This window comes from Hippopotamus amphibius, chromosome 9 (genome assembly GCF_030028045.1).
Source record: "Hippopotamus amphibius kiboko isolate mHipAmp2 chromosome 9, mHipAmp2.hap2, whole genome shotgun sequence".
NCBI classification, from domain to species: Eukaryota; Metazoa; Chordata; class Mammalia; order Artiodactyla; family Hippopotamidae; genus Hippopotamus; species Hippopotamus amphibius.
The window spans coordinates 107,351,321-107,374,539 of record NC_080194.1 but is presented as its reverse complement, the minus strand read 5'-3'; the positions used below and the strand labels follow the sequence as shown (position 1 = coordinate 107,374,539).

Sequence of the window (23,219 nt, the reverse complement as noted above, 5' to 3'; positions counted from 1 at the left end):
CTAGTTGAGGCGCATGGGCTCAGTAGTGGTGGCACGCAGGCTTAGTTGCCGCATGCATATGGGATCTTAGTTCCCTAACCAGGGATCGAACCCACATCCGCTGCGTTGAAAGGCAGATTCTTTACCGCTGGGCCACCAGGGAAGTCCCCAACAGTTTTTAAAACCCTAACCCTACCCCCAAGACAATTACTGGTCACTTTTTCGTGGTTTTCTTTTCCAGCCTTTCTCAAGTGATCTCTTTAATTTATAGAAATGTTCTCACTGAACAACTTAAAATTTCCTGACATCACAGCCTTTCAACAGCAGCCCTGCTTCCTTGCACAGGCCCCCTGGGGTTGGAATTGAAGTTGTTTTCATTGTCCCCCAATGAGAAATCTATAAACTGTCAAAGTGTAACATGTATCCTTATGCAGGATGATTCCTAAAATGAGGTCTGAGAAATGGCAGTGTGGGGTCAGGAGTTGACTCTTTTGTGGTTCTTGATGCGTGTTACACGGGCGAGAAAGTGAAGCCCCAGGAAGCGAATTCCCAGCTACGCCCCGCTGTTCTTACACGCAAGTGGTCTAGGGCACCAAGTCAGGATGGGGGGCTGGGCTCGGCCCCCTACATCCCGAAGGCCCCCCAACACCTCCAAGGGGGCGGCTGTGTGGCCCGCGCAGGAATGGGGAGACCCCACTGGAGGCCCTGCCCCATCATCAGAAACTGCTGCTCACACCCTCACTCATTCATCAGATATTTCCTGAGTGCAGGAACCACAGGCAGGAATTTTGCCTTAACCGCAAGTCACATGAAGCATATCTGCTCAGGCAACCCAAACACATGTTTATTTTCTTATGCACTCTCGGGCCTTTACACAGAACTGCTGAGAATCGGGGCACCTCGGATGTAGAAGGAACACCCCAGTGTCTGTTCTCTGGGAATAGATATTCAACCTAATCCACCTGCCCAGAGGAGACTAACCCTACCTCTGACTACCTCTACCTCTGGAGGCAGCAAGTAAGAAAACACCTTGAGCAGGGAGAGAGGGAGGCTGAGGGACCTGGGGAGCCGGTTCTGCAGGTCCTGGAAGGCTGTGTTTGCAGAAATTGTCAATAACCAGGGAGCCGTCTGTCCTTCGGCTGAGCTGAGTGGTGGGTTATTCTGAGCCAGCCCCGGGGGGCAGTATTTACTGAGCACCGCCTGGGTCCTGGAGATGTAGCCAGAATGAGAGACACCACCTCCCACCCCATGAGCCTCAGGGCCTGCCTGCTAATTACACCGTTAATTGTCGAGCTGCCGCTGCGGTGGGTGCTGTACAAGGAGGGTGTGGATGCTGGGAGAGCGCGTCACAGGGGACACCCTGCCGGAGACCCCACAGGAGCGGCCCTTGAAATAGGAGGCAAGACCGGAGTTGAGACTGGGACCCCCCACCCCCGTCCCTCCACCCGTCAACGCAGATGAGTATATTTTACCAGGCCGGCCGGTGCTTCTGTCCACAGACACTGTGCTAAACGCTGGAAATGTCTTTTATTATCCTCACTTTAGAGACTGAAGCACAGACCTGTGATGTGCAGCCTGCCCGAGGCCTCACCACTGGTGTCATTTATGGATGTTTCCATGGGCCGGGCCCCGGGCAGGGTGAGGCAGGGCAGACCAGGAGGTGCAGCGACCCAGCCTCAGCTCCTAAGGGACTTACAGACCCTGAGGTTTCCTGGAACCATGAACAGTGGAGGCAGAGAGTCTCGCTCTGCCTCTCCCTGAACCTTTCCGAGTGGCCAGAACAGAGCTGGTGACAGAGGGGTCATCGGCTTACTCTTCAGTGCAGGGAAGGTGGGACATGAGGAAGCAGGTTTAAGTTATTAGGCCAGGAGGGGCGCAGCCGCTCTGTGACTTCTGATCAGGGTCTCGCTCCCAGGCAGCGACTTCTGGCCAGCATACCAGGCCGCTTGGATATCTGCTGTTGCCAGAGAAAAAACTGTGTACGTTTATTTAAGTAGTAAGTGTTTCTCACGCTCATGCTCTGGAGCTACAGGGGAAGCTATACAAAATAAGACGCCCATTCCCCCTGCTGCTCTTCCTGGTAACTGGAGCCTGGCAGAGATGCATCCCCCCCTGCGGTCATTCCAGTGGCCTGAGGGGTTAAGCGTGGAGACCCATTTTACAAGTGAGGAAACTGACATTTATGTGCCTAGAGTCACTGTGAGTGACAGAGGTGGGTTCGAAGCAGGAAATGCCTTCAGGGTGGCTGCAGCCAACATAAGGAGAAAGTGCTGCTGAGACGTGGTGGTTCCCAACAGACCAAGGTCAGGAGCAACTGAGAAAAGGGGGGCAGGCCCGGGGCAGTCTGCTCTCAGAGGGCAGGATTTGGGGTGGGATGTGCCTGCAGTGAGAGGCCGTGATGCTGAGTTCCATCCTCTCGCCTTGGCTCTGGGGGGGTTTCTCTCAGGAGACTCCTCTTCAGAAAGGGAGTCTGGTCTCGTGGCTGCCCCGGTGGGACCAGGGTGGGGTGCTGGGCTGTGGCACGCTGTATGAAGGATGGGGCCCCGTCTCCCAGCTCTGCAAATGTTGCTTCTCGCCCAGGGGCCTCCCTTGGCCACTGTTAACATCAGCCAGGGTGCGTTGGTTCGTGTTCACCAGCAATATCTGCAGTGTGAAGCTTTTATGGTTAGAAACCAGCAGCTGTCCGCAGTTCACGTGTCCGTAAGATGCTGGACCTTTCCTGGGAGGGAGGGGCGGTTGTCAGTGACATTAAGCAGACAGCTCCTTGCTAGTTGTGGAATTTTAGAGGTTCTTGGCTCAAATGGATGCTGTGCGTCTGTGTGGCAAACAGATGGGATGTGCATGTGTCTTTTGAGCTTTTACATATTTAATGAGCACTTACTATGTGTAATGCTCCATGTTATCAGGGACCCAAAATAATAGGAGCAGCAGCGCCTGCCCTGACCTCTGGGTTGCAGGCAAAATCCCAAGTTCACAGTTAGAGGGGCCCAGTGCACTTAGGGGGCCCCCACCCATCACAGTCCCCTTATGCATGTCAGTGTGATCTGTCGCACACTTGGGGCTCAGTGGTTGAAAGGTGGAGGGAGGAAGATGCTGGGAAGTAACTCCTGGCCTCACCCAGGGCTGAGGAGGAAGACCCAGGTTCAATCCAGCCTCTGTTACCTTCTGGGCAAGTTGCTCAGTGACCTGGGGCCTCTGTGGCCTCATGCCTGACACAGAATCACCTCCTTCCCTCCCTCCCAGTTCTGTAAGCTGTGCCTGTGGCCACATGACATGCATCAGGGAGTCACACGCCACATCTACTTTGCGTGTCTACCAGGGCAAACAGTGCACTGCCCACGAGGGCTCCTGGCATCTCCCTCCTGGCTCTGAGCTCATAATTTACCATTTCGGTAATACCCCCACTGGGGGTCCCCTCTGCACGAGATTTAGGTCAGTGAAGGAGCTCGGATCCCGGTCGGGGCCGGTTCTTACTGTCCCCTGAAGGCAGCCCTCCCTCCCAGTGGACACTGATGGGGGACGCTGCACAGCTGCCTTTGGAGCTTCTCCCCCATTGTGTGGAACAGCAGCCGGGCAGCTCAGCCTGGGGCTGAGATTGCAGATTGCGTCTCCCAGGATGGGAAGAGGCAGGAGGGTGGGCCGGGGGGGTGGGGTGGGGGGGGTTGACGATGGAGTGCTTGCAGAGGGCTGCCCCCTGGAGAGTCCCCGTCATTCTCCTGACACCCCAGCTCCCGCCTGCCCACCCCCCACCCTCAGCCTCTCCAGGGCTGCCTCGTGGCAACGTTCCTCCCGCGAGATCGCCACATTCTGTACCCCCGGGTGTGGATATTTTGCAGTGTTGGCCTGCCGCGTATATGCGTCATATCTTTTCATTCCAGTCAGCATAATTTCCCCATATCAGGTAGCCTTCAAAAGCATGCTTTCCCGATACTCTTTATATGTTGACAGTTTTCAAACCTGAGCAACTGTTGAGAGCCTACAATTAACACCCCTTCCCTCCACCTGAAACTAGACTTGCCGGCTGGTCACCATTGAGGACGACTGTTTTCACTTCCTGTCCGTAAACAGCACGCGCATACATTTATTATTTAATGGACCACTTGAAACTAAGACCTCAGAACGGCTCACCCCTGACTACCTGAGCGTGTATCAGCTGAGAGGGAAAGCCCTCTCCTGCTTATCACACCTACGGAATGAGGCATTAATTCCATAATTAATACCTACCATAAATTTTATATTCTGATTTCCTTAATGACTGGAAAATGTGTTTCATAGCTGGGAAACCTGTCGCAGATGTGTTCTGTCACAGATGAACTGTGGTTCGTCTACCCAGCCCTGGCAATTGACTTTTAGGTAGCTCCCAGGTCTTTCTCTTAAATCCTTTTGAGTTGAACATTCATAGCCCTGACTTTGTCCCACCAGTAACTACTCCTTTACAGTGAAATTGTGCATTTTTAAACCCTTGATATGTTTTCCCCAACTTCTATCCAGAAATGAGCAAAACGACCACCAGCAGCCTTATAACAGAGGCTCTGGCACTTGGCAAGCCCAGGGACGCCAGGCACTTAGCTAAGCGCTTGACGGGGATTATCTCATTTAATCCTCCAAGCGTCTTCTGGAGCCCGTCCTGCTTTCAGCAGCCCACACTGGAAAACCAAGAAACCGAGAGGCAGTGATTTTGCCCAGAGTCATACAGCCAGGACGAAACCCGCCCACCTGACCCCAGGACTCTCAACCTGGCTGCAGACGGGGCGGGAGAAGCCTGACAAACTCTGTGGCAGAGGACGGACCCACTTAGCACAGGGAACCGCAGGTCCTGCAGCCGGAAACGGGGGACTCCTGGGGCAATGAGGGGTGGGGGCTCCCAGCGAGAGAGCTGCCAACTTGGTGTCTGGGAGGTGGCAAGCATCCTTAGGGATCCACCAGGGAGCGTCCTCAGCTCTGCGTGGCTCTTTTTAAGGTCTTGGGTGATGGGCAGTGACAGAAATAATAGTCCCTTTCTGTCTTGGGGTGGGTCTACCTTTCCTCTAGGGGAGGGCAAGCTGGCTCCCTCCTGGCCAGCTCCAGCAGCCCAGCCCCCAGCCCCAAAGTGGCACCTCGGGCACCCTGAGGCTTGGCCCAGGTGAGGATGGGACCAGGCAGGCCTTCCCTCCCCACGCCCAGAGTGCAAGGGCAGCGTTTGGGGTCCCTGGGGCCAGAAGCAGCGAGCGCTGTGGTCTCCAGCTACTTTGCTACTCTGACAAAGCTCACCCTTCTGGAAGCTTCAGAGAGGTGACCCCTGACCCAGCGCTGACCACCCTCTCCGTCCAGGCCTGCTGCTTAAAGCACCTCAGGGGTTCCACCCAGGGCTGAGAGCCGGGCGCAGCAGGCAGACCCATCCCATCTCCGCTCACCAGCCGCCCAGACTCTGGCCAGCATTTGGACTGAACTGAGATCCTCTGGGCAGTGGCAGCCTGCAGGCTGCTCTCTCTCCCCAACCTGCCCACTTCTGCCCCCATTTCCAGTTGGCCTCGGGCCTGGGCTTCTCCCCGGGACCTGTTCAGACCCACCAAGAGACTCCTCAGGGCAGAGCCTTGGTTACTCCAGCACCCCCTAAACATGTACACACCCCAGCACTCCACAGACTTGGAGGGAACGGCCTTCCCCACGTATCTCAGCTTGCAGGATCTTAGTTCCCCAGCCAGAGACTGAACCCAGGCCACTGCAGTGAAAGCGCCGAGTCCTAACCTCTGGACCGCCAGGGAACTCCCCGAAGCCTGTGTTCTTTGCCACCACCCCCACATGCTCGCTGAGGACCCCACCGCTAAAGATCAGATGGTGGAACTTGGGCGGGGGACAGAGGGCAGGCCTGAGGCTGGGGTCGTGGTGGGTCCACCTGCCACGTGAAGGCCTTACAAGGCCAGTGGAACCACGGCGTCAGAATTGGGGCGTTGGAACCCCAGCTGCCCAGACACCCCCACTTTACAGCCCTGAAGCGAAGCCCTGTGAGGGGGTTTTCTCGACACCGCACCGCGGGCTGGTGGCAAGGCGGGTCTGGAAGGCGTGCCGTGGTGCCAGAGTGATGCCCCCTCCCCCGCCATTCACTGCACCGTGACTCTGGGCCAGTCAGCTTCCCTCTCTGGGCCTCCGTTTCCTATTCTGTGAAATGGGGGGTGGGGGGGCTGACTTCTGAGCCAGGTCTGTAAGCAAATGGACAGCGTTCTGCCCAGTCCCCACGGACACACTGAGAGTTGAGAGAAGTTGGCCGTGTCTGGGGATGGCACTGGCTCCCCTGGGGCCCTTTGTCTGATCCTGGGGAGTCGGGTGTAGGATCCTGGGATGATGTCGAAGGCTACCCTCCACCCGGGGTCTGGCTGTGTGACCGAGCCCTGACCGCAGAGACTGAGCTGGGGGGGGGGGGTGGACAGGGGAAGCAGAGAAGGTAGATGGGTGCGCACAGGGGCCTGGGCAGAGCAGAGAGTCAGGGACAGCCGTCCTGTCCCTCCTCATCTGTTCATTTGGAGCCTTGGCGTGCCAGGCGCTGAGAATAGCAGAAAACAAAGCCGACGGAGGCCACTGCCCTGGGGAGCTGATGGGCTCGTGGGGCCGGCCAACCGTAGACCTGAACTAGCCGCTCCTCCCACGTGGCTCTGGGGATTGAAATGAACCAAAATTAAATACGACATAAAGTTGTATTTCTTCTGTAGCACTGACCACATCTCAAGTGCTCCGTAGCCACATGGGGTGAGTGGCTTTGGACAGCGTAGGTGTAGACCATCTCTGTTATCCCAGAAAGCCCTCTGGGACAGCGCTGGTTCCCAGCGTCACGAGGACTTTGGCTTTTACTCCAGAGGACGTGGGAAGCCGCTGGGTGGTTTGAGTTGCGAGGAGTTTGGAATAGGCAGGCAGAGGCAGGTTCACAAAAGCTGACATGGTCCTGATGTGTTAGCATGTGGTGATGGAAAGGACCCTCCAGAATTTTCGCAAGAAGGCTTTTGGGGTTCTGCCCTAATGAAAAGGGATATTTAAAATTTCTTACTATTAAATATATTTATTAATATTTTATTTATTAATACATGTATGAATAGATTAGAATGGTGCTTTAGATGATGGGACCATCAGGGCAGCCCGGCCCTCGGTGGCTCCTGGGACTGTCTTTGCTTGAGATGGCAGGGTTGGGGGCTCACAGCACTGCCCCCAGGAAGTCCCCTCCATGGCCAGTTCAGGCCCCTTAGAATTTCAGAATTGAACTGGGACTCTCAGGTCTGGGGAGCGTGTTTGCTCTGTTGGTCCTGGGGCTGAGAAGTCTCTCTTCCGACACCCCGGACGACAGGTGGAGAGATCAGATGTGGAAGCCTGAGATCAGGGTCTTTTAAAGCCTCTCTTCCTGCTCCGCCCGCAAACCCCTTCCCTTCTCTGGGAATTAGCCTGCCTCTCCAGCCAGCCTGCCCAAGGACTGGCCCTTTTCAGCCAGCAGGGCCAATAGGCTACGTAGGCTGTGGTCGCCATGACAACCAGAGCTGGGCAGGTAGGAGCCTGGGTAAGGCCTCCGGAGCCATCTTGCCTGAGGCCAGCACAGCCCAGCCCACCCTCCCTCGGGCATCATCAGGATCATCACAGCCCCCTTCGCTTGCCAGTGTCCGGCCCGTCTTCTTAGCCCCCGCCCCTGTTGGGGACTGGCCCTTCTTCCCGTGTGGCGCCCAGCATAGAGCATGAGGGTCTGTGTATACGTCAGACCTGGGTTTGGGTCCTGGCTCTGTTATTCCCTAAGTGATCTTGGGTAAGTCACCAGCCCCTCAGAGCTGTGGTTTGTTACATGTTTGGGGTGAAATAGCAGTCCTGGTACGGGGTGGGTTTGAGCAGGCAACTGTGATGCCTGGAAGGCTCCGTGTGCAGCCTGTGCTCCGTTCCGTAGCTGCCTGTTCATGCAGCCGTGCACACGTGTGTACCGTGTCCTGTGCACAGCCTCCCTGGGTGCTCTCTCTGCAGGATGGGGTGAAGGGGATGGTGGTCGTTGATCGCTGCCCCTCTGAAGCTCCCCCACCCTGCCCCTGCCGGTGCCCGTGCCCAGGATCCCCGGGCTCTCAGGAAGGACTTGGGTGACAGTCGCCACTTACTGGGAGGTGGCAAGCTCAGGAGCCCCCCTGGAGCTGAGTGTGCTTCCAAAGCAGCCCAAAGTGCAGGTCTGATTGAAGCAGGGAGAGAAATCTCAGGACCCCTACCCTGTCTTCTCCCGGCCTCCCCACCCCACCCCAAGCCCCTCCGAGAGGTTCCTGGGAACCCAGTTTGAAAACCATGGGACCTGTTCCACTGATATGAGGTGGTGATGGCAGCACCTGGCACCCAGAAGGGTAGTGTTACTGCTGAGTACTCATCACTTCACAGCTGGGGAAACTGAGGCCCAGCACAGATAAACCCCTGCTCCCCATGGTACCTGCCCTGCTGAGCTGCCCGGAACGTCCAGAGTCCTCTAAGGGCCTTCCCTGCTCCGTCCTCCCAGGATGGGACCTTTGAGGACAATCCCGTCCTCCTCTGATGCGTGAGGGCCCTGAGGCCCAGAGGGCGGTCTGCCCGAGCTTTCACAGCCGGAGCCCATCAGCCACAAGCTGGCCTTCTTGTGTCCCCCTCCAGAGCTGCCCTCCTCGGAACACCTGAGCGTGGCCGACGCCACCTGGCTGGCCCTCAACGTGGTGTCGGGCGGCGGCAGCTTCTCCAGCTCCCAGCCCATCGGGGTGACCAAGATCGCCAAGTCGGTCATTGCCCCACTGGCCGATCAGAACATCTCTGTGTTCATGCTGTCCACCTACCAGACGGACTTCATCCTGGTGAGCAAGCCGCGGCCCACGCCCAGGTGACGTGGGCACACCCTCAGACGTGGTCTGCAAAGTCTGTGCCCACCCCCCATTTCATGATCAGCTCGAGAGAGGTCAGGGGTACCTTGGGGTCATCAGTCCCCCGTCGTCGTGGCCCAGGCTGGGCTCCAGCCCCCCCTGCCTGCCCTTTGTGGGGACCATGCTGGGTTTGAGCCGAAGGCCAGGAAGTGAGGGCTGGGGATGTATGTGGGTGGGGTGCCCTCCTAGCTGGACGTCTGTCTCCCCCATCGCATACCCCTCCCCCGGGGTGGCAAGCGTGTCTGGCCAATTCCTGGCCACCGTGTCATTCATGCTTTTCTCCCGTGGGCCGTGGCCACCCTGGAGAGCAGGGGCCTGGGAGGGACAGGGACAGATGTGGGCACCGTGCTCAAGAGGGAATGGGGCGTGGACCTGCACCTCCTAGCCCTCGGCATGGTGTCTTCTCCCCTCTGCATCCTCCCTGCTGCCCCTGGGGAGGTACATGCCCCTGGTCCCAGGCTCCTGTCCCCGACCAGGACGACAGGAGGCAAGGACAGGGGAAGCTGGTTCTGGGGACAGAATCTCGGAGTGAAGAGGCCAGTGCCCCCCAGGGTCACTCCATCAAGGGACCATGGTACACTCACTCTTTGACTCCCCATCCACAGGTGCGTGAGCGGGACCTGCCCTTTGTCACCCACACCTTGTCATCAGAGTTCACCATCCTGCGGGTCGTCAATGGCGAGACAGTGGCAGCCGAGAACCTCGGCATCACCAACGGCTTCGTGAAGCCCAAGATGGGTGAGTGGGGGGGGGGGGGGTTGTGCAGAGAGACCTCAACCAATGACCAGGCCCTGCCCCAGGGCAGCCCCATTCTCAGAGCATCAGTTAAGGGCCAGGCATAACACGGTACAACAGTCCTGATCAGATCCTGCTCCCGAGGTCAAGCCAGGGCAGTGGATGTGGATGCAGCCTGCCCTGGCCAGAGGCCACTCCTGCCCTGACCCTGGGTATCAGGGCAGGCCTCCCAGGGGCAGTGACTCTCAAGCTGACGTTCGGAGCACACGTAGGAGCTAAGCCAGGTGGTGAAGGTCGGGAAAGGCGTTCCGGGCAGACGCCATAGCATGTGCAAAGGCCCGTGGACCTGGGGGTGAGCCTGGAGGATCAGGAGAGCTATAGAGGGTGCTGGAGGCAGGAGAAGCAACAGGGCCCAGATCTCGCAGGGCCTGCCGCTGGGCCTCCCCTCTTCCCGGGCCCTCTCCTGTCCCGCGATGATCCTCTCCTCCCGGCCTCAGTGCCCCTTGTCTTTGTGTCCTCACAGTCCAGAGGCCCGTCATCCACCCGCTGTCCAGTCCGAGCAACAGGTTCTGCGTCACCAGCCTGGACCCTGACACGCTGCCCGCTGTCGCCACACTCCTCATGGACGTCATGTTCTACTCCAACGGGTAGGGCCCCCTCGGGCGTGCGGGGCTGCAAGATGGGCTGAGGGGAGACATGACTCTGCCTAGGAGCCCCAGTCTGAGGGGGGAGGCACAGACCTGCCCTGGGAGCTAGTCTGAGGGGGGAGGCACAGACCTGCCCTGGGAGCTAGTCTGATGGGGGAGGCACAGACCTGCCCTGGGAGCTAGTCTGAGGGGGGAGGCACAGACCTGCCCTGGGAGCTAGTCTGAGGAGGAAAGACATGATTCCACCCAAAAGCCCCTTTCTAAGAGGGGAGACATCCTTCCTTGGGAACCCCAAAAGTTGGTGAAGCCCCAGACCCACGTGTGGATGTAATAAACACCCCACTGTCTCCTGAGCTCCTGGGGCCCAGTCATTCAAAGATCTGGGAACTCGGGTTTTTTCATTTGGTGGACCACAGCTTTGCATTTTTCCTCAGGGCAGATTTTACGTTTAGGCCAGCACCACGCGGGGTGGGGCCAGGGAGCTGGCAGTAACCATAGACTGCGCCCTGAGATGTGGGTCATCCCAGACACAGAGAAACCTCGCGCAGAAAGGGGCACGTGCAGCCTGCGCCGAGGGCGGGCTGGGTCTCCAGCACTGTGAAGTGCGGTGCTCACCTCCGCAAATGCCGTGGAGTCGTCCGCACCTCACAGATGCGGAGACCGACGCGGGCAGTGGCTCAGGGTCCCCCCGCAAGGCGGGATCAGAGCCAGAACTTGGCCCGTGCTCTTCCCAGCACCGCAGGCTGATGGGCAGGGCAGGTGGGCTGGGTCGGGGCTGGGGTCGGGGTGCAGCAGGGGCCCCACGCCACCCGTCACCAGCTCCCCCGGCCCCCAGAGTGAAGGACCCCACGGCGGCCGGCGATGACTGCGGCCACATCCGCTTCTTCTCCTTCTCCCTCATCGAGGGCTACATCTCCCTGGTGATGGACGTGCAGACCCAGCAGAGGTGAGCCGGGCCCCGGGGTGGAGGCTTGGGATGGGCATGTCACCCACGGCGTCCTAATAAGTCCCTACCCCAGCCCTTCATTGCAGGTGAGCAGCCCCGTCTTACAGATGACAGGCCACAAAGGCCCCGGGTCATCCAGCGCTGTCCAGCGCTGTTTGTCCCCCACCCCACCCCTGGCGCTGGGGAGGGGTCCGCTGACCAGCCTGAGCGAAGGGGGCAGGTGTGCCAAAGCCCAGTCCCAGCCTTGCCTTCCTGCCCCACCCCCAGCCGCCCCCAGGGAAGGTGCAGAGTGAGTGGGCGGAGGGCTTGGGGGGAGGGTCCTTGGGGCCCCTGAGCTCGGGCCAGACACCCCCTTGCTCTGGCGCTACATCAGTGCCCCAAGGGCAGGGAACGTTCCAGGGAGGGCTGGCGGAGGGAGCACAGTTGACATCTGGGGGTTAACATCTCTCCTTTAAGGTTTCCTAGTAATTTGTTGTTCACGAGCGCGTCTGGAGAGCTCTGGAAGATGGTGCGGATTGGAGGACAGCCCCTAGGATTTGGTGAGCCCCAGGGGGTTCAGCACTGGAGGGGCGAGGCCAGCATTGCCAGGTGCCGTGCGTGTGTACCCCTGGTGTAGATGGGCAGACCGAGGTCCCCACAGCCCGTGCGGTCCCTTGACCAGTGAGGGACAGGAGGCACTGGCCTCCAGAGGCTAGAGGAGCAGCTTCAACCAAAGCACCCTCCCCACCCCCGCCAAACACCCCACGCAAAAATTAAAACCTGCTTATTATTAGAATATTGGGAACGTGATAAAAGTGGAAGAGGATTAAAAATTGCTCCTTAGTCCCTCTGTTGGCAGGTAATGACTGCTATCATTTTTAATGAGTTTCTTTAACATAATAGCCGAACAGCTCACAGTAAAACTCAGACATCCGAGCCCCTCACCCTTTCCCCTGCATAACCGCAGTGACCTAATCCCACAGGAGGAAATTCACAGGAATCCCCCCGAGACTCAGTTTAGCGTCCGTTTCCACAATTGTCCAAACCGTGTCTTCCGTAGATAGTTTTTGCCGTCAGCACTTCCCAGGAGCCCATGGGTCTCAGACCCTCAGTGGAGAAGGGCCACGCGGTGCCGGTTCTCCCGGGGCTGGGTGTAGGCTGCTGGCCCCGTCGGGGTGAGCGCAGCGAGCTTTGTCATGAAGAGACGTGATTTCTTCAGGCTACAGTTGTCAGACCCAAGAGCTTGAACCCAGAAGGGACTCTTGGTAAATCCCGGGATGGTTGTTTCCAGGGAGCGCCTCTATCAGCCAGCCCCTGTGGGATTGGTAAACCCTGATTTCCCATAGAGCACAGAATGTTCCAGATGAAGCTCAGACTGCCCCAGGGGCCATGGGGTCCGCCCAGGCAGCTCTGCTCCTGGGGGCGGCGGGTCAGTGTAGGAGGCAGGTTCTGCCACTTGCCTGTGCCTTTCTTTGGACGAGGTCGCAGATGGACATTATCTAGCAGGACTGGACAGCGCCCCCTAACTCTGCTCGCGTCAAGGGCAAAGCCAGAGTCATCCTGGGGGCAGGACAGTGGGCTGCTCTCTGCAGTGCTAGGAAATGTATGCTGAAGGCTGCTGGTCCAGCCCTGGGCTCCATCCTGTCCCTCGGGACCCCTTCTCCACAGACCCTAGCATTTCTCCCTCCCACATTTGCTGCCCAGTGTGGGGCCATGGGGATGTGGAGACGCAGGAGCCTAGAGGCACGTTCACCAGTAAAGGAGGCTGAAAGAAACCAGGGTGACCTCGGGCAGGTTGCTTAACCTCTGAGCGTCAGTTTCCTAGTCTGTAAAACAAGAATGATGGTAGATGCTGCTTCAGGGTCGTTCTGAGTCCTCCATGATGTGTCAGTTACATCAGGCAAGCAGCAGTTGCTGTCACTGTCACATGTAAGAATGTGTAAGGCTTGGTGAAGGTTGAGGAAAGGAAGGCTTCCCAGAGGAAGTGGCTCCGGAGGTGACAGGTGGATACTCACCCAGCTGACGGGAAGGAGAGGGCAGTACCAGCAGAAGGGGGTGTGACACAGCGGTGCCTCTCCACGGTAGAAACAGTGGGAAGGAGCCTCACCACGTCATCACAGGCAAAGGGGCAGGGTCCTGATGCTGGAAGGGGTCCGTCACCATTTCTTCCTGAAGGCAGAGGGGACCAGCAGAGCCAGGGGGTCAGCCAGGCATCACTGGAGACTCAGATAAGAAGCAGGAAGTTGTGTGAATCAGCTTATCTTTTTTTTTAATTGAAGTACAATTGATTTACAGTGTTGTTTTAATTTCTGCTGTACAGCACAGTGATTCAGTTATACATGCATATTTATATTCTTTTCCAGATTCTTTTCCATTATGGTTTGTCACAGGATATTGAATATAGTTTCCTGTGCTATCCAGTAGGACCTTGTTGTTTATCCATTCTGTATGTAGAAGTTTACATCTGCTAATCCCAAACTCCTAACCCTTCCCTCCTCCAGCCCCCTCCCCCTTGGCAACCACAAGTCTGCTCTCTGTGTCTGTTTCTGTTTGGTAGATAGATTGATTTGTGTCATTTTCGATTCCTCATAAGTGATACGGTATTTGTCTTCCTCTTTCTGACTTACTTTGCTTAATATGATAATCTCTGGGTCCGTCCATGTTGCTGCAAATGGCATGATTTCATTCTTTTTTATGGCTGAGTAGTATTCCGTTGTGTATATGTACCACATCTTCTTTATCCATTCATCTGTCAGTGGACATTTAGGTTGTTTCTGTGTCTTGCCTATGTGAACAGTGCTGCTATGAGCATAGGGTGCGTGTATCTTTTCGAACACTAGTTTTGTCTGGGTATATGCCCAGGAGTGGGATTGCTGGATCATGTGGCAACTCTATTTTTAGTTTTTTGAGGAACCTCCATACTGTTTTTCATAGTGGCCACACCAATTACATTACATAGTGGCTGCACCAACAGTGTGGAAGGATTCCCTTTCTCCACATCCCCTCCAGCATTTGTTATTTGTAGATTTTTTTTAATGATGGCCATTCTGACCGGTGTGTGGTGGTACCTCATTGTAGTTTTATTTCTATTTCTCTAATAATTTGTGATGCATATCAGCTTATCTTTTTCTCCCCAGCTTTGGTTCAAAGTTTACCAAAATACACTCAGTATAATAATATTACAGAAAAAAGAAAGTCAGGATGCAGGGAGTATCAAGGTGGGGTAGTAGATGAAACTTGAATCGTCTTACCGTCTGCAGTTGCCGTGGGCTGTTTTGAGTGGCCTCACGCACGGGCGACAGGGGACGCAGCATGTGAGAAGCACCACTGTGAACCTAGTAGGCAGCAGCGGGACCTGCCTTCCCGGGATGTGGAGGGTTTTAGTGCCAGGCTAATAGCTATAAATAGCCCTGCAAGAAGAATAACGTATTGAGAATCTGAAAGATTCTACACTGGCAAATTCCATATGTTTTTGACCACGGTTTGCAGGAAATATGTTTTCCATCATAGCCCAGCACATGCATACACAAACAACTCTACGGTTTCACAGAACTGCACTCCTTCTGGTGCTATCTAAGCTGTTTGCCTTTTCCTCTTCGTTGTCATTTTATTTTTTTTTTAATTTATTTATATATATATATTTTTTTTTTTTGGCTGCGTGGGGTCTTAATTGTGGCACGTGGGATCTTCATTGCAGCACGCGGGCTTCTCTAGTTGTGGTGGGCAGGTTTCTCTCTAGTTGTGGCACGTGGGCTCCAGAGCACATGGGCTCTGGAGCTGTGGCTCGTGTGCTCAGTAGATGCAGCACATGGGCTTAGTGGCCCCTCGGCATGTGGGATCGAATCCTCGTCCCCTGCATTGGAAGGCAGATTCTCAACCACTGGGCCACCAGGGAAGTCCCCTCTGTTGTCATTTTATAAAACGCTGGTTACCAACCTTCTAAATTGATGTCCCAAATGGGTTGCCACCCACTATTTGAAAGGCACCATTCTAGACCCTCATCTCCTACACTCCCCCCTTTTATAGAAATGAAAATGAATGTGTCTGTAGCTAAAGAATCTTAGGATACAACCAGTCTCCACCGTGTAGCAGTACAGTCACCAGAAGTACAGGCACGAGGCCTGTACAGCCACCAAAGGGGCCTTTGAGTCCAGCCAGGAGCCTGGGAGACCAAGCAGAAAGCAGGAGCTTGAGAGACCTGCAGGGTCACGTCTAGGTCCCAGTGAGCCAATAAGCAGGTCCATGGCCACAAGTGAAGGGGCACAGGGGAGGCTGGGAGCGGGGGAAGGGTAGAGACCAGGTTGATGCCCAGGCTCTGGCCTCAGAATCCCATGGCAAGCTGGTGGCCAGATCTGGACTCTCCCACCCAGTTGGGACAGTGTCGGGGAAATATATCATTGCTAGAATCAGAACAATAGCTTTGAAGGGTGGTGCTGGTGGAGAAAAGTGGTCCTCACATCCTGGAGGTTTTCCTGGAGGAGGAAGCTTTGCATGGTGTCTTCAGACTGGGGAGGGGAGAACCATCCTCAGGCAACCCCAAGGCCACCTTATTGGCTGAGGTTTGGAGCAGGCCAGAAGGAGCCCCTGCTTTGGAGATCTAGAAGGAGAAGGAAATGACATTCCTCCTGGTCAGATGCCTGTTACTGCCTTTAGGACAGGTAGGGACTTTACTCTGCCTTTACCCCCCTTTACCCAGCGGGGACCCTGATGAGGAAACTGAGGCTCAGAGAGAGGGCATCTGGCTGGAAAAGAGACAGGGAGACAGAAAACAGGGGCTGAACCCATGTCCTCTTACCGCCCACACTGCCCCCGGCTCTGTTTAGAGAATTCGCAAGATGGTCGGGAAGATGAGTCCAAACTACAAGGCACAGGAAACAGGCAGAGGGGGTCACGGTTAGAACCGGCTTCTGTGGAGCCCTGCGGGCGCAGAGCTCACTGCTGGCCGAGGAGATCAGAGAAGCCTGCTGGGTGGAGGGCTGCGGGCTCTCTGGGCAGCTTGCGGGGGCAGGGCAGGCGCTGCCAGCAGAGGGAGGGGAGAGGCCGGGGCTGGGCTGGGTGACGAGGTGGGGAGGAGGCTGAGCGTGGTCCCCGCCTCTGTGCCCAGATGAGTGCGGCATCGTGGCCCAGATCTCCGAGCCCTTGGCTGCTGCAGACATCCCCGCCTACTACATCAGTACCTTCAAGTTCGACCATGCCCTGGTGAGTGTCCGGCACAGGCCCCCGGGCAGGGCGGGCCCAGCTCCAGGGGCTCACGGGTGTCTGCTCCCCGCCTCTGGCAGGTACCGGAAGAAAACATCCACGGCGTCATCAGCGCCCTGAAAGTCAGCCAAGCAGAGAAGCATTAGAAGGACCTCTTCCGCTCCTTCCTGTCTGCCCCCCAGACCTGGGCCCGGCCCCACCCTGAAGACTCTTCTTGCAGTATTTCTCAGCAGACTGGAAGACCGGCCCCGGGGCCCCCAAAGAAGGGGTGTCTAGGACACGTGCCCTGTGGCTGACCCCACCAGGCCTGGGGCCCGAGCCAAGGCCTCCCCGTGCCCTCCTGCCTTCCTGGAGCCCGCGGACCCTCCGGAGAACCGCTCTCTTCCTCCCCCCACCCCCACCCCGGAAAATGATGTCTGAGGCCCAGGGAGCTTCTCAGCTGGCCCACCTTCCCGTCGGCGGCCTCACCCACGTCCAGGGGCAGACGCCGAAGGAAGCGGGCACCTCCTGCAGGGCTCTGGGGTACCGATGCTCGGGTCGTCTTGGGGGGCGGGCCGAGCGGGGCTGAGTTCACGGGCCCGGGAAGGCCCTCCTGAGGGCAGAGATTCTGGATCCTGTGGTCGCCGGTCTCTGGTTCCATCAGCTCTGGGCTGGTTCCTGCAGAGTGGAGGCCAGCGGGTGGCCCTCTGGTCACGTGCTGATGAGGCTCCGGAGGAGCGCCGGCGGGACCCTGAGCCGGGAGGTTGACCCCAGCTATCCAGAACCTTGCCTGCCAACCACAGGGCCTGCGCCCCGACTCCCAGCAAGACTGCCAAGGGGGCCGTGTCCAGACCCTCCCCACCACAAGCGCTCTGTCCTGGGGGGAGGGGGATCCCCAGGAGACCTACCAGCCTGGCGCACAAGCTCCTGTCCCCTCTGCTTTCCCTGGACCCTCCTGGGGCTGGCAGAGCCTCCATTTCCCCCAAACAGGGGCATCCCCAACGTTCTGGGCCTGAGGTTTCTTAGGTCACCCCTGCCTCCCCAGCAGTGGACTAGACCAGCACAGGGCTTCCCCATCGTCCTGCACCCCCGCAGCCCTGCTTTTGGGGCAACATGGAAGGCCTCTGTCCCCAGCTCACCTGCCCGCCCACCCCTGGCCCAGGGACCGTGGCGTTCATGAGTACTTGACCTGGGAGGCAGCTTAACTGAGCCTTAATAGAGAAAACCGTACCTTGTTGTAATTTCTTATTTAATGTATTTGCACCCAGGCTGCAGTTGGCGGTAGTTTCAGGGGACGGGGCCTGCTGGGTCTGTCAGGGCCCAGCGCGAGACATTGCTTGGCGTCCTGTGGCTCCAGGGACAAGCATGAGAATCGGGAGCTGCTCCCAGGGGTCTCGGCCCTCCCTTCAGAGCAGGAAGCTGGGAGCAGAGTTCTGTTACGATACAGGGGTCCCCGGGGCACCCGCCACGGGGCTGCCAAGGCAGAGTGGTTCTGAGATCAGAGGGGACCCAAGGGCCGTGGGGAGGTGGACAGCCAGCTGGCAGGCCAGCCTCGTGGGAAATGAGGTGACACCGCCCACCCCCACCCCCGCCCCGTGCCTCCTCTCTAGCTGGGGGTGTTTCCCGAGCAAGCAGGACCTGCAGGGCCCACCTCGGTGCCTGGGCAGCAGCTGACACATGCTGTCCCTGAGAAGCTCAGAGGAGAAGGGGCATTCTCTGGGGCTGCTGAAGCCCACCTGCCCCCCTTCTCTGAGCCGCGTGGGACCCTCTGAGCCCTGAAAGCCCACCAGGTGGGGGAGCCGTGCACCTGGATCCTTGCAGGTGTTCAGGACCCCAGCACTGATTCGGAACCCATGGCTTTTTTGGTTTTTTTGTTCTTTTTAAGCTAATTCATTCTGCACAAAACTCCAAAACATGTCAGTTGTTTGCTGGTTCCAAAAACGGGGGTGTCCGCGTGGACAGGGCAGCACTCCACACCCCAAGTCCCCTTTGTGTCCTTGGAAGGCCTTGATTTTTGCGTGGCACGCCCTCCAGACCCTTTCCTGTGTTTCCCCCTCCCCGTGTCGCTCCCCCGCCTCTCCTTCCCGCCGAGCAAGTGTGTCGGCCCTGTGACCCCCACAAACGTGTGTTCCCCAGACCCCCTAGGACGTGTATTGTACACACATATAAATATCTGTGTTTTATGTTGATATAGATATATACTGTAAATAGCATATATACTTGAGCAATATATATGTTAATATATACTGTGTGAGCGTGCACACGCGTGTGTGCGTGTGTGTGTGGGCGTGAGGGCGTCTGCCCTGCGGTGTCTGCCGTGCACACAGGCACGTTTTGAGCCACCATATATTTTTAATTCAAGTATATAGGCAATACGATTATTAGAGAAGCTGGCTGGCTGCCTTGGCCCTGACTTGAGAGAAAAACTAAACCAGCAGCCCAGGAACTGAGCCCCAGGGCAGGTGTTGAGGGTTCCTACTCCCTCCTCCCCGAGTCTCCCTTGAAAGCTGGATTTGGCCCCTCCCTGTCATCCCGTTTCCACGGCCAAGGCCCCTGGACACCCTTGTTTTATGTGGGGGGAGGGGGGACGGTGGTACAGAGGGAGGAGCAGTGGGAACAGAGCAGCGCCCTTGCCGGTGCTCTCAGCCCGAAGACCTGGACCATGTGGGTGGGCGCCCGGCGGCTTTCCGTCCAGGTCTGCTCCCCACAGCCCCGTCACCTGATTTCTTTCACCTGCAAGGCTAGACGCCGCAGGGTCTTTCCCCAGGTCTCCTGGGGACGGGCCCCATCTGCCCGAGAAAGGGACGGATGCCCTTGACTTTCTGGGAGGGGTTGGTGCAAGGACTCGGCTCTCCGGGCTACCCAGCTGCGTATCCGGCTGACGGGGTGGGAGCCGACACCCTGGAAACCCACTCCCTCTGTTTCCCACCCGCCCCCCAGTCCTCGCACCATGTGCAGAGGCTGGTACATCCTCAGTGTGTGTGTGTGCCCGTGAGTCAGTGGTTTGGTCTCCAGCAACCTGGGGGGAGAGTGAGCGGTTTCCCCAGGGCTCTTCCCCAGCCGTCTCTAGCTTTGCTGGATGTGGGGATCTCCGGACCCACAGAGAGGCTCCCTGAGGAAGGCGCCCTGTTGGGCTGAGGTGCTCTTGGCTCTGGCTCGGGGTTGAGCGGGTGGCCCTGGAGCTGCCCCCGGGGACCCGGGTGTGTCTTTTGAGTCTGTGCTGTTCCCTGGTAAGAAAAGCTCAAGCCGTCTACGTGCCGCCCTCGCTCATCACCTGCCCCATCCCTGTACACTGCAGAGTGGTGACAGGCTAAGGTAGGGCGAGCGAGGGAGACCCGGACCCGTGACCGCCCACTTTGCCTCCACCCCCGGTAATAAAAATCTGCCTCTTTGCTTTGGTTCAACCCTTAACGTGGGCTCCCCTGGTTCCTAAGAAACCCCCTTCTCCCTCAGCCTGACGCAGCAAAGAGTTGGGCAGTGCCCGCTCTGCACCTCTTTTCTCCACGGGGGGTTCCGAAGCCCCCCAGGAGGTGGTGCCCACACCACTGCCCTCAGCCCAGGGCACCCATCCACGCAGGAGAGGCACGCAGACCTCCCTTCCCCAGGATTCAGAGGGTCCCGGACCCCCCAAGCACCAGCATTCTCCCCCTCCCATCAACTCCAGGCCACAGGCCCCTGGTGGGAAGGGAGGGACCAGATGAGCTAGAGCTGACCGCTGTGGCCTCCCTGTTCGGGCGGCATGGCCTCGGTGACCAGCGTGGTGTCCAGAGATGTATGGTCCGTTGGGGCTTGGCCCGTCTGAGGTGACAGAGGATGCCAGTGAGCTCAGGAGGGGAGGCTCTGGGGAGATGGGAAGGGCTAGGCCCCTACCCCAAGCCAAGGGCACCATTTGCCTGATAATCAAAGACGAACGTGCTCACCCACCACCAGCCCCTCCTGGCCACAGTTCCAGCCAGCCTGGGCCACCTTTCTGAGCCTCTGGATCTGGCTGTATGCACAAGCAGGGCCCTTCCCAGCCCAGCGGCGAGAGGGGAGCTTGGGACCTCCCAGGTGGTAGTGCTCCAGCCCTGTGACGGAGGAGTTTTTGATGCCACTTCCTGAGTGAAAGTGGATGGGGGTGGGGTAGGAGGGAGGCACCCCCAGTGTATCTGTGCCCACGGTAAGCCAGGGCTGGGGGGCAGCCAGCCGGTCACTGCTGTCCCGGCCGCCGAGCGGAGCTTGGGGCAGGACGATGGGGTCTCCCCGTGGTGGGAAGACAGGGGCTTTGGCTTTCCAGATTTCCTGGATATTGTGCTGAGGCAGGAGCTAGGCCTGGAGGGGGCAGAAGCCCTCTGTTCAAAGAGGCCGCCTGGGACGGGAGCGACCAAGGGAGCGCGTGTGGGTCAACGAAGATGGCAGGCGGTGGTCAGCCCAGCAGAGGGCAGGTTTGGGAAGAGTGGATGGGACTTGAAGGGGAGTTGAGCCCTCGTTTAGCTGGATACTTTTTCCTATATCCCAGCTCTTTTCCTTTCTTTCATTTTCAAATTAGAGGCAGCGAAAGGACCCTTTTCCGTAGACTAAGGGAGAAAGCTTTGGGGGGTGGGGTGGGGTGGGGGCGGAAACTACGGCCTTCAACTTTGAAACCCACACCCTCCTGGGCAGCCTGCTTTCTTGGGAGGGAAGGACGGGAGCTGTTGGCGGAGACAGCCTGCTACCTCTGGGGCTGAGGGCACCAGGAGTGGCTTAAAGGAGCCGTGGAAGCCTGTGGCCTGGACCGTGGCTTCTGTGGGCAGCCTGGTGGTGAGGGAGCTCGTGGCTCTTGGTTCTCGGGGCGGGGGTGGGGGGGGCAGGTACGAGGCAGGAAGTGCTGGGAGTCAGAGCAGTGTTCTGGGCATGGCCACACGTTTGTGTATACGCACACATAAGTGTGAGCGTGTGTTGTGTCACACACACTAGTGTGTATGTGAGCCCACACGTGCAGAGCCCAAACCCAAGTGACAGGACTGGCTCGTTCCGTATGTCAGGGCCTGGGTACGTTCTTCCCTGAGGGCCACGTGGAGAGTTGAAGGGGTGGGGAGTGTCAGGCCTCGAACACGGGGCTGCCCCGCTCCCCTTGACTTTGTTAAAACGGCTTTGGAGAGGGGACAGCGGTGTCCCCACAGGGGCTCTGCTCTGCCCTGCAGAGGCCCCACGGTCCTTGCAGCCGGCCCCAAGGGCTCGACCTGCGGGAAGACGTCTCAGAAGCAGCCTGCCCCAAAGACAGTATTTACAGGGCGAGGTTCTGGGGCCGGTGCCCCCTCGCCTACTGTGGCTCATCCGCGAAGAGCATCCAACAAAGCTGAAGGGGGGCAGGGGTGGGTGAGAAACAGGCCAAATTCAGGTCCCAAGGCAGAGGCCAAGCCCAGCACACTTTCCTGTCCACGGCTGCAGTGTATCTGTTCAGAAAGGAGTCCAGGAAGGGCGGGGCACGGTTGGCTCCAAAACTGGGGGTGTGGTTGCAGAGGGGTGGCTAACAGCAAACAAGACCCCAAGCCCTCCTCTTGCTCGTCGCCAAAATCATTTCCGTTACCCTGAACTGGGAGTGAGTGGATGTTGGCTGCACAGCGGGGCTCAGAGGGGCCTCTGCCCTGCCCAGGGCCTCGCCGTGGGGGTCTGGCCCTCCCCTGGCGTGCCCCGGGTCACCAGCAGTAGCAGCGGCACTTAATCTGTCCCAGGGTCTGGGCGAGGGGAGAACTGGGCAGCCCTGCACCCCGGGGCCCTCATGCTTTCTTTCTTTCTTGAAGAAACACAAAACCTTCGAGATTCATGTACTGTATGACAGAGAGAAAAAAAGTACCTAATGTTCCCCAAAAAAAGACAGTATATTTTGTACTTTGTAAAGTGTTCATTAAAATGGAAGAAAAAAATGATGTTGGCTGGCGGCTGTTTGATTTTTGTGCTGATCCAGGGCTACGTCTCATCTCTCTCCATTCTCCGTACCATGGTTGGGGGAGCACAGGCCAGGAGCTGGGAGGAGGCAGAGTAAGAATCTGAGAGAGGAAATAGCCCTGAGAGCAAGAGGGGCTGTATTAGTTCCTCGATGCTGCGTAACAAGTTGCCCCCAAAATGTAAGGCTTAAAATGATTGTGTGTCCTGGTTTCAATGGGATAGGAATTCGGGAGCAGGTTAAGCAGCTTCAGCTCAGAGTCTCTCACAAGGCTGCAGACATCTGAAGCTCAGCTGGGGCTGGAGGGTCTGTTTCCAAGGTGCTTAATCCACATGGCTGGCAAGGTGGGCCTAGCTTTCGGCAGGAAGCCTGTTCCTCTCCACGTGGGTCTCCACTGCTTGAGTGTCCTCACAGTCTGGTGCCTGGCTTCCCCCAGAACAAGGGATTCAAGGACCAAGGTAAGACCTAAAAAAAAATGTTTTTCTTCTAGCTTCAGAATGCATGCACCATCATCTCCATCATATTCTGTCGTCATGCAGCCCAGCTCTAACTTGACCCTGGAGGAGGCCACACAAGGGTGTGAAAACCAAGAGGTCAAGGTAACCTTGGGGGCCGCCTTGGAAACTGGCTGCTACACTCACCATTCCTCCCCAGATCTCTGGCAGAGGTGGGCCTGGGGGGACTGGGGGCCCCTGGAGCACGATAGGACCTTGATGGTGGCAGGGGAAGGATCAGGGACTGGAGCCCTGCTGGGGATGTAACACCCCCAGGAAAGGTTTCTTGGTGCTGGAAGCCCAGAAGCTGATGCTTCTAGATAAGACATCCTGGGGGCAGGAGGGAGGGCACCGTGCCCAGCGTCCCTCCCACAAGCACTCTGGGGTTAGGCTTCTGCCCCCTTGGCAGGTGGATTGCCGGGGCTGCCCAGGCAAGAAGGAGGCCTGAGACCAGCACTCCTGGACCTTGGATAACCTTCACCCTGC

General features: G+C 57.7%; 1 protein-coding gene across 1 annotated transcript in view; it reads left to right on the top strand.

Annotated features, from left to right (window-relative positions):
* CASTOR2 (cytosolic arginine sensor for mTORC1 subunit 2) overlaps positions 1–22,213 on the top strand; it is a 56,328-nt gene extending 34,115 nt beyond the window's left edge. Inside the window, exons 3-9 of the mRNA XM_057748723.1 lie at positions 8,590–8,783; positions 9,455–9,587; positions 10,108–10,231; positions 11,067–11,177; positions 11,634–11,716; positions 16,261–16,355; positions 16,436–22,213. Of these exons, the coding sequence (XP_057604706.1) occupies positions 8,590–8,783; positions 9,455–9,587; positions 10,108–10,231; positions 11,067–11,177; positions 11,634–11,716; positions 16,261–16,355; positions 16,436–16,501 (806 nt within the window). The 3' untranslated portion in view covers positions 16,502–22,213. The remainder of the gene's footprint in view (positions 1–8,589; positions 8,784–9,454; positions 9,588–10,107; positions 10,232–11,066; positions 11,178–11,633; positions 11,717–16,260; positions 16,356–16,435) is intronic.
* The last annotated feature ends 1,006 nt before the right edge of the window (positions 22,214–23,219 follow it).